The sequence below is a fragment of the Mus musculus genome, chromosome 7, assembly GCF_000001635.26.
Source record: "Mus musculus strain C57BL/6J chromosome 7, GRCm38.p6 C57BL/6J".
NCBI classification, from domain to species: Eukaryota; Metazoa; Chordata; class Mammalia; order Rodentia; family Muridae; genus Mus; species Mus musculus.
In genome coordinates, this window is record NC_000073.6 from 126,698,509 (window position 1) to 126,708,739 (window position 10,231).

The window sequence follows — 10,231 nt, forward strand, 5'->3', positions numbered from 1 at the left end:
TACATGCCTGTTTATGTGAGTGGAGGCCAGAAGAGGCCGTCAGGTATCTGTCTTCTGTCATTTTTTTTTTTTTTCCTTTTTCTTTTTTGGGTTTCTCGAGACAGGGTTTCTCTGTGTAGCCCTGGCTGTCCTGGAACTCACTCTGTAGGCCAGGCTAGTCTCGAACTCAGAAATCCGCCTGCCTCTGCCTCCCAAGTGCTGAGATTAAAGGCGTGTGCCACCATTGCTCAGCCTTCTGTCATTTTCAACTTATTCCTTTGAAGTAGTCTCTCTCTCTCTCTCTCTCTCTCTCTCTCTCTCTCTCTCTCTCTCTCTCTGAACCCATGTTTGCTTCTTCTTTAGGCTGGAAGCCAACCAGCCCCGAAATCCTGTTTTATCCACATCAGAGCTGGGTTGCAGGTATTTGCAAGGTTTCCCAGCTTGTAATGTGGATGCTGGGATCTGAGTTCTAATCCCTATGACTGCAAGGGAAACACTAAACCACTAAGTCAACCCTCCAACCTCCTGTTTTTGGCTTTATTACAGTTGTTTTTGAAACAGGGTCTCTATTCTAGGCTGGCTTTGAACTTCTGACCCTCCTGCCATCGCCTCCCCAGTGCTGAGATTATAGGTGTGGGCACCACACTTGGTTTATGCAGGGTAAGGAATCAAACCTAGGGCCTGGTGCTGCCAGCCAGGCCACACCCAAGCCCCATCTGGTTTGGTTTGGTTTGAGGCAGTATCTCACTTTATAGCCACTGTCAACTGAGTTTCTGGCTTGAACCCCGCAGCAACCCTCGGTCTCCCAAGTGTTCAGATTACAGACGTGAGTGGCGTCTGCTCTGCAGTCTTGTTATTTTTGTTCTTTGAGTCAGTAGCTCAAGGAGTTATCAGTGTGGTTGTTTGCAGGCTGTGCTGGAGTTGACCAGGAAATGCTAATTTGGGGTCAAGGCTAGAGACATAGCTAGAATGACAGCCTACATAGCATATTAACGGCTTTGGTCCAGCACTATCAAAGAAAACACGAAAAGTTTGGGGGTGACTGTGGACATTTTGGGGGCCCTAAGATAGGGATTTGGATGACTCAGACCTGCTCTGAGGTGGAGCTAGGGAACAGAGAACAGTGTCCAGCTCCATCCATCCCTGCAGGTATCATACCGGGCAAGGCCCTTTCCTCTGCTATAGTGTGAATTTGGAAGTGACCCACAGCCCGAATGGGGGCAGCGCATTCAGAGAACTCTCAAGGGGAAGCCTCGGGGCTCACCAGTTCACCGGAGTCTGAGAGGTACCAGAAAATAAAGCCGTTTTATTATTTTCGTCTTATTCACCATATGGCCTGAGGGTGGGGTGGGAGCAGAGGGGATGGCTGGCCCCAGATGAGGGCTCTGGGGTTCTACTTGGCCTGAACAGTCTCCTCCAGCCTGTCCAGGCGCTCTTGTAGCTTTTGCACTATGGCGTTCAGATTCCTCACGTCCTCCTCCAGCCTTGACACGGTATCCTAGGAGACCCAGCCCTGTATCAGGCCCAGCTTCTCTGTTGCTTCCTCTGACATCTGCTAGCCTTTCCAAGAGCTGCAAGGCTTGGGCCCTTCTTTCCCAGCAGATGCTACCCGGATTACTGCATGCCTATAAGCTTGCAACCTGGTTTCTAAGGCCTCCAGGTCACCCACTCCTTGCCCTTGGCTTGGGCATCTCTAACACTGGACTCTCTCCCCATGAGACATTGAGCACATCCATGCAGGCTTTGCCCCAGCCCCCCGCCCGCCTTACCGAGCTGGGCGTGCCGCTGGGCTCTGGTGTAGCTCTTCTGCGAGCGCTGTCCAGGCCCCTGTTGACCCTCAGCTCCCTGCTCTTTGGGGGCACGTAGCCATCCTTGAGGGAAATGAGGAGGGGGCCAGCATCCCGACCACCCAGCCATTCCTCAGCTGTGAGGGCAGGGTCGGGTCCTGCAGTGGGCGGATACAGGTCCTCCTGGAACAGGTCCGACTGTGGGCAAGGCCAAGGCTGGTCACAAGAGTGTTTATGTTTCTGTCCCACCCTACAAACCCCCGTGGTCATTTCCTGCCCCAGCACCCTGGGAGGAGCATAAGAGCATACCTTTCTAGGCACTGTCATGGCAATGGGCTCACACTTCCGCTCATGAAGCTTATAGAATCTGTGGAAACAGGAAGATGAGCGGCACTCTTCAGCACGGCTGGCTGGGTGCTGAAGATCGGGCTAGGATTAGGGGTCAGTCAATTAGGAGTCAGTCACCTGGCAATCTCACACTTATTCACTTCCAGGCCACGTTTGGGCATGTAGCCCATACCACGCTGAGACTCCTTGGAACTGAACATGGAAAGATAATGCAGGAACGGAGCCTCAGAAGTGATCTCAAAATACCGGATAGAGCTGTCACCCTGTGGGTGTGGGCAAGACAGTACCATCAGAACAGGGCGCCCGGCTGTCTGTTCACCAAGCCACCTACCCACCTCCCTCGTCCCCCAGCCCTCCTGCCTGAGTCACCTTGCCACAGAGGTAGACAATGTTGGTATCAGGATCAAAAAAAGGTAGCAGGACTCCGCTGCTTGTGTCCAGCTCCTGCAGGGACAGTGGCTCCTCCAGGTGCTTCTGTAGAGACAGGAGGTGATAGAGCAACAGACTGGACCATGTCAAGGCTTCACTGGACAATCAGCAGGCAAAGGCCCTCAGACTAAGCATGGAAACTCCCCATCTCACAGGAAAACTGAGGCCACAGTCACGTGGTAGAGTAAGCGTCTAGCCCTGATCCCCAGCCCGCGGGGCCCTGTGTCTCAGCACTCACTGTGTCCCACAGCGCCACCTGCCGCTCACTCATGCGACTGAAACCCGTGGTTAGAATCTTCCCTTCTGACACAAACACAGCGTGCACTGGCCGAGTCCCCTCATGGGGACGGTCCTTTTCCTGAGAGGAAAGAAAGTAGGTCAGCCTCTCACAGTCTCACCAAGGGACTAGACCCCAGGTGGGTGCAGGAGGAGCAACATCCAAGGTTTAGGTTTCACGGCAACTTACAGCCACAACAGTGCCTTTGCGAGGCTCGATGACACGAACTCGCTTGTCACGGCAGGAGGTGCAGATGAGAGCACCGTCCCGGCTCCAGTCCACGCTGTAGATTGTGTCCGGGTGCACATCCGGGCCCAGCGTCAGCACAGCTGCCCCAGTGCCCACGTCCCACACCAGGATCACATTGTCACAACCTGCACAATTGATGGTCCAGCGTTGAACCATGAGCCTTTGCCCCCTGTCAAGTCGCGCCTAGCCCTCCCCTCCGCCCCCTATGGCACCTGCGCTGAGAAGCACATTCTGGGCTGTGGGGTGCCAGGCCACGATGCCAACCCTCTTGGTGTGGCCCTCCAAGGTGATGACAGGCTCCCGCAAGGGCAGCACCAGGCCCCCATCCGGGATCTCCCACACCTGTAGAAAGGGGAGAGTGAGTCTGGGGTTTCAAACACCAGGTCCTTCTTCCAGACTCCTTCAGAACACATCCCTAACAGACTTACCATAACTGTGCAGTCCTCAGAGCCACTGGCAATGACATTGTCATTGTGTGGACACCAGGCGATGTCTAGCACAGGGGCAGTGTGGCCGCAGACCAGGGGCACGTTCTTGTCTACTCGTCCAGTCTGGGGGCACAACGGGGATTCTAATGGAGGCGATTTGACCTCTGAACCCAATCCAACCTCCCCACACACCCCTGCAGAGGGACGCAGAGGAAGGCTGTGGGGTCCCTGGGAGCACTGGGGTGGGGAGGACTTGGCATCGTCTAGTCCCAAGAAAGCTAGCACCAAATGAGACTCTGGCCAAGATCCTGGCCCTCTTTCTCAGTGTCATGTGTGGGTACCATGGACCCAGGGTGAGCATGGGGCTGTGGTCCCCAAGAGGAGAGTGTGAGAAGAGTGCTATAGGATGTGTCCTATAGATTTGGGCCTGGAGGTCTGTCTGATGCCTCTAGACAGCAGCAGAGGTTTGGAAATGGCCTCTTCCGAGAGCCAACTGCTTCCTGTGTAAGGAGCTGAGCAGGGTGCAGGCCCAGCTTCAACCCGACAACCACTTCCTCTTCTCTTCTGCTTCCATCGGCCCTTTTAAGGTAAAACTTGGGGCCTATCTCCCCTTCCTGTTTCACCCCCTGAGGAGTCCAGGAGTGAACTTCAGCTGAAGAACAGCAGGCTCAGAGGGGAGGAAAAAAAAGGGTTTTGCCTCGTCTCCACCAGGGCTTACGCTTGAAGGGTCCCCAAAGTCCTCGCCAGACCTGCAGCCTTATCCTTAGCAGAAAACCCCAAGCCAAGATTTGGGGGACCTGCCCCCCTTGTTTTGTCCCCAGAGAGCTTAAGTAGCAAATGGCCCTGTCCCATTTTACAGATATCAACACAGAACCCCAGGGAAGCTGGGTCACAGTCAGCTACTGAGGACCCCACAGTCTCCATGGACAGCAGAGTCCTCCCCAGGACCATTGAGGTTCCGGAAGCTCACCTTGCCTAGGGGTAGCACCAGGAAGGCCCCTCCCCCACTGGCCTCACAGATCAGAGCCATGAACTTGGGGTTGACAGCGCAGAAGCCACTGTCCCAAGTGGTTTGTGAGACGCGCACATCCTCATAGCACTGGTCAGCCTTGGCTGGCTGTCCAAACACGTGGCGGAATTTGCTGGAGCGAACCACCTGCCGGCTCATCCTGAAGGATACAGATTGTAAACTTTTCTTTGGGTCAATCCCAGCCGCACTTTGTCATCCCCAGAGCAACCCTTGGCCTGGCCTTGAGGGTTCCAGCATGGCGTCTGAGGCACCCTGACCATGACTGACAGCTTGCTTATCTCCCTGCTTACCCTCCCCAGTTTTTCTGTCAAATTCCCAGGCACTTCAAGCCACACCCTCAATCCTGCACCATCAGCCCCTACAACAGCCTGCTATGGTGTGGCTCCAAGGGTCTGGTTCTTGACTAAGACACAGTGCCTCCTTCCTAGTGGTCCAGACAGTCTGGAGATAGGTTCCCTCCTATCGAACTCTTCTAGATCCCACATCCCTCACACAGAGCTTCCTAAAGGCAGGGCAGGGCTTCTCCCTGGCCTTCCAGCTCAGGGATGGCACACAGAGGGATGCAAGCCAGCTTGCCTAGGAAGGGATGCAGTAGCAGGATGGCTTCCCCAGGTTTCTGGCTACAAGAAGCAGCAATGGCTTGGGTCCCAGCATCTCCCCAGACCTCTGCTCCTAACCTCCGCTCAGAAAAAAAGCAGATGTTCTTCTGAGCCATTTCTGCTTCCGTTAAACTACACTCAGGAGAGGCCCACCCTGACTTCCCTGAGGTCCGCTAAGATGGTTACCCACTGTGGCTAGGCAGCCAGCTAGTGAAGCCCAGGGGCTGCCTCTATCCTGTGCCCAATCCCTCCTCCTTCCTGCTCAGTAAAGGAACCTCGGCTGCGCTGTGGAAGGCATCCTGCCCAGAGCCTCTATCCACCTCCCCAGCCTCACCCATCTGCTCTGCCTTAATGGGGGACTCAGCCCCTTCGTGCTGGGACTCCAGTCCTCGCACACCCCGGTATCACCAAGGAGGCTCCCAGGTCTATTAAAAATAAAAGCAGGTGAAGTGCCTGAGTGAAGTCTCCAAGACAGGAAGGGGACACAAGACCCCAGTGAGCAGTCTGGATTTGGGAGAAGGAAAGCCCAATCCAAGGTAGGGGCGGAAGATGTGCCCCACCCGGCCTCCTCCCCCACCCAGGTACCAAGCCCGGAAACCACGGAAAGGGGAACTTAGTCTTGTTTTGCACTCAACCCCTTCCTGTCTCAAAGCTCAGGGCAGCTACTTGGCTCACCCCACCCTGCATCCCCCACCTTCAGAAGCTCCCTCCCCGGGGCATAGGTTCTGAGCCCAGCTACGGCCGCTCCCAGGAGCCCACCTCCATCTTGGTCACGATGGTCCTTAGCCCTCACCTTGGAGCACTCTGGGACCTACTTGCCCCTTCGAACTCCCTCGTCCTCGATCCTCCTGGCGGGGCTCACAAACCGGCTCTCTGTCCCCAGCCTGGTGGCTCTGACAGCTCGCCCGCCCCCACAGTCCCACAGTCCTGCCCCCACACTGGCGCTGGCCCCACAGGTGGCCCATGGCAGCGTTGCCTGGCCCTTGTGACCAGCCCTCCCCCGGCGCCCAGCCTCACCTGCTGCGGAGAGCTGAGCGTGACCCCTCCCAAGTAGAGGAGGAAGGAGAGAAGGATGGAGGAGCTGCAGGCTGGCCACCGAGGATGCTCTGTCAAGACAATGAATGAGCAGCGGCCGTGCGCCGGCCTCCTCCGGGTGGTAGCGCCCCTTTGGGCGGAGCTCATGGAGGCCCGGCCCTTCGCTCCAGGGCTGCAAGACTGGGACCGCTCCCCATGCTGTCAGCTCCAACCCCCGAACAGATGCTGACGCGAATCAACTCTTCTTTTAATGTCAGAACGCAAAAATATCCCGTTCCTTCATCCCTCCCCCAGCCGCCCGCTGCCTCCTCGAGGTCCTTTCCCTGGCACCGGAGAAAGCTTTAGAACGGCTTCAACCAGCTTGAGAGCCTTCTCTGCTACAGGAGGGACCTCTCCTGTCGTTACCCCAAATGGATTTCTGGGAGGCCTTGGGGGGGTCATTTCTCCTTTCTAGGGATTTAGGGCTTCAGCGGGGACACCCTTGTCCTCTGCTTCGTGGCATTGAGGCCCGGAAGAAGTAAAATAACTGGGCATTATGGAGCACCTGTTCTGTGCTGGGGCTATGGAGGCAAATGAGTAGTGCTCCCCCTCTAGAGAGCTCTCGGGCCATGAGAAGAGGGAGTCGGGAGTCCGTCTGACACAGTTTAAAAGCCACTGAGTACACACAGAAGTCTGATATCACACACAGCTGGGCTGTGGTCCATTCCTGTCCCTTGAGGGGAGTGGGTTGTCACGGTAGCAAGGGCAGAGGAAGAAAGGCCTTTGCTGGAACCATTGTTGTGACTCCTGGCTGTCACTCATTTGAGTGACCTTGGGCAGGTTAATTTAATCTCAGCCCCAGTTTCCTGTCTATAACAGTCTTACCTGCCTTCGTATGGAGATGGTCACTCCAAGGATAGCTGGATTTGCATCTACAGAGTGGCAGGTATTAATTAGTGTTGGGGTCTTACAGTCAGATATGGTGGCCCACACCTGTAAATCCATTACTACGGAGGCAGAGGCAGAAGGGTCAGTGAAACCAAGGCCAGCCTGGTCCACATGTAAGCTCCAGACCAAGGCTACATAGTGAGACCCTGTTTCAAAAACCCAAAAGATGTTGGTTCTTTTCATTATTGCCATTTACCAAAGCTTTGGGCTATCCTGGGAGGAAGAGGAAACACCACAAGTGGCTCTGGAGAAGGGTAGGGGGCTGAGGCGCAGTGTCAGCAAAGCTCAAGGACACAGGTGTGCTGACAGTCATCTGTAGTCAGGAAGCTGAGGCAGGAGGCCAGCCTGGGCTACATAGCAAGACCCAGTCAGAAGAAACTCTTCTTTAAGGTAGAAGTAGTTCGAAAGAACAGAAGGGGCTCCAGTTGTACTGATTAGCCGTGTGATCTTGGCCAAGAGGCCCCACCTCCCTGAACCTCAGTTTCTGTAGGAGAGAAACAAGAAGTCCTGCCCACCTCACAGCTAACGGTGCGGTGCGTAAGGTGTAGTCTGAAGTGTTCTGCAGTTACTCAGTACAGGGTTGGATAGTGCCTGAGGCTCTGTGACTGTAGCCAGCGACTCTAGAGTCTCCAGCTAAAGTGATAACAGTAATGGGGCTGAGAATGGAGTTCAGCTGGCAGAACACCTCATAGCATGCATAAAGGCATGGCCTCCAGCATCACATAAGCTAGGTGCCGGGCTAGAGAGACAGCTCAGTGGTGAAGAGCGCTCACTGTTCTTGCAGAGAACCAGGATTTATTTCATTCCTAGCACCCACATGGTGGTTTACAAACCATCTGTAGGCATGCATGTGATGCACATACATACAGGCATGTAAAACAACCACACACATTTCCTTAGTTACTGTTCTATTGCTGTGAAGAGACACCATGACCAAGACAAGTCTTATAAAAGAAAGAATTCAACTAGGAGCTTGCTTACGGTTTTAGAGGGTTAGTTAGTCCATGATCACCTTGGGGGGCGGGGGAGGGGGGAGCCAGAAAGGCATAGTCCTGGAACAGTAGATGAGAGCTCTACATTCTGATCCACAGTCATGGAGAGAGAGAGAGAGAGAGAGAGAGAGAGAGAGAGAGAGACAGAGAGAGACAGAGACAGAGACTGGGCCTGGTGTGGACTTTTGAGACATCAAAACCCACTCTCAGTGGCACATTTCCTCCAATGTCCAATAAGACCCCACATTAATCTCAAGCACTCCACCAACTGTGATCCAAGCATCCAAACGTATGAGCCCCTCTGGGGGCCATCGTTATTCAAACTACCACAGACATAAAATAAAACTTAAAAATCTAAACCGTGGCCGGGCAGTGGTGGTGCACGCCTTTAATCCCAGCACTTGGGAGGCAGAGGCAGGTGGATTTCTGAGTTCGAGGCCAGCCTGGTCTACAGAGTGAGTTCCAGGACAGCCAGGACTACACAGAGAAACCCTGTCTCAGGAAAAAAAAAAAAAAATCTAAATCGTGAGGTGGTGGCACACGCCTTTAATCCCAGCACTTGGGAGGTGGAGGCAGGCGGATCTCTGATTGTGAGGCCAGCCTGGCCTGAAGAGCTATGAGTTCTCTATGAGTTCCAAGAGCTACACACAGAAACTCTGTCTCAGAAAAATAACAGATAAAAAAATCTAAAAAAACAAAACCAGGTAAGATGGTGATTGGCCATAATATTGGATAGCAGAGATGGGAGGCTCAGAAACTCAAGATCATTCTTAGCTACAGTAAGGAGTTCAAGGCTCGTTTGTGTTATATGAGATCCCATCTCAAGCCTTTCCTGCAAACAATAATAGCTAGTGTTTATTATGCAGCTACTATATGCCAGACTGTTCTAAACATTATAGATTTATGTGCTCTCTGGGTGTGCTGGTACAGGCCTCCAATTCCAATACTCTGGAGGCTGAGGCAGGTCACCAGCCTGGGCTACGCAGCAAGACCTTATCTCAAACACAAGCAAACAAAAAGTACTATATTCACTTAATCCTAAACCCACCTTCCACCCTGAGGGTGGCTACTATTTGGTGGTGCTCTCACTCGCTTTGGCAGGAAGTGTATAGACATATACCACCTTCAGCCCCAGGGGGCCTAGTACTCACACTCAAACAGAGAACTCGGTGAAACCCATGCCTTCGGGGGCGGTGAGCCTTACAGGCTAGCAAGAGAAAGCTAGGCAGTCACACGCCTAGGCGCAGTCTGCAGTATGGGAAGGGGAAGATAGCATGAAGACAGGAAGCTGTTATAGAGGACAGACACAGAAACCAGTGGGAGGGTTCTCCAAAGCAGATGTTGACAGAACACAAGAGTGAGTGTTAGCTCAGTGACAGGTGGGCCCAGCTTCTCACTAAAAAAGGCGCGCGCGCGCGCGCGCGTGTGTGTGTGTGTGTGTGTGTGTGTGTGTGTGTATGGGTGTATACGTGTGTTGGAGACCAAACTCAGGGTCTGGAGCATCCCAGGCAAGCATTCTGCCACTCGGCTATCCCCTGAGTCCTCATCTGTGACATCACCTTGGTTTTCTTTTAGGGACGTTGCATTCCAAATCAGACCATCTGGGATTCACCCTGTGGCCATGCTTTTCTGTCTAGTGAACTCCACTTTCCCTGTCTTAGCTGTGGGAAGATCACTAATTTGATCTGTGCTGTGAAAAAGAGTCCCATCTTGGAGCTGTGTGAGGTGGGGAAAGCCCTCTTTGCACGGAATATGAAAACACAACCCTAAGAGAGAGCATCTTGTCACCGTATAGGAAAAAACTACTCAGAATAGCCCACATGAGAACTGGGGAGGTAAGACACAAAGACAGATTCTGTGCATCATTGGAGCGTCCGGATCAAGTCGGGCCAGAATCACTCAACCTTCCTGTATAGTGAAATATAAGTTAGAACGTTCACACACACACACACACACACACACACACACACCTAAACTAGTAAGTCTGAGTTCCAACTGGTCTAGCTTCCCTGGAAGGAGACATAGAGACTCTCAAAGCCAAATATGCACAGTAAAGACAGACAGAAATATAGGAAGTCCAAGTCCTGCAGGAGGTTCTTAAAGCTTTCTCTAGTCTGTCTGCCTCTAAAGAGGTTGTGAGACATGACAGAG

The 10,231-nt window shown here is 53.4% G+C and overlaps 1 protein-coding gene across 4 annotated transcripts; it reads right to left on the bottom strand.

Moving 5' to 3' along the window:
* Positions 1-1,265: 1,265 nt before the first annotated feature.
* Positions 1,266-6,308, bottom strand: Coro1a (coronin, actin binding protein 1A). 4 transcript variants are annotated; one of them, NM_009898.3, is made up of 11 exons: positions 6,144-6,308; positions 4,468-4,666; positions 3,498-3,620; positions 3,282-3,411; positions 3,010-3,194; positions 2,782-2,901; positions 2,484-2,588; positions 2,232-2,377; positions 2,076-2,133; positions 1,749-1,964; positions 1,266-1,477 (listed from the first exon to the last, which is right to left on the bottom strand). In NM_009898.3, the coding sequence occupies exons 2-11, from the start codon at positions 4,663-4,665 to the stop codon at positions 1,373-1,375; spliced, it is 1,386 nt and encodes a 461-aa protein (NP_034028.1). In that variant the 5' UTR covers position 4,666; positions 6,144-6,308; the 3' UTR covers positions 1,266-1,372. The 4 variants fall into 4 exon arrangements, with proteins under 4 accessions (NP_034028.1, XP_006507347.1, XP_006507348.1 ...); XM_006507284.4 differs by having other exon boundaries at positions 4,468-4,687; positions 6,144-6,306; XM_006507285.4 differs by having other exon boundaries at positions 5,920-6,150.
* Between the last annotated feature and the right edge of the window lie 3,923 nt (positions 6,309-10,231).

What these genes read in the sequence shown, in the direction of transcription:
- Coro1a (NM_009898.3), bottom strand. Translation starts at nt 4,665, where the DNA reads ATGAGCCGGCAGGTGGTTCGCTCCAGCAAATTCCGCCACGTGTTTGGA. An exon ending in TGGTGCTACCCCTAGGCAAG is followed by an intron (nt 3,621 to 4,467) that starts GTGAGCTTCCGG and finishes TTGTGCCCCCAG; the next exon opens with ACTGGACGAGTAGACAAGAA. An exon ending in GAATGTGCTTCTCAGCGCAG is followed by an intron (nt 3,195 to 3,281) that starts GTGCCATAGGGG and finishes TCAATTGTGCAG; the next exon opens with GTTGTGACAATGTGATCCTG.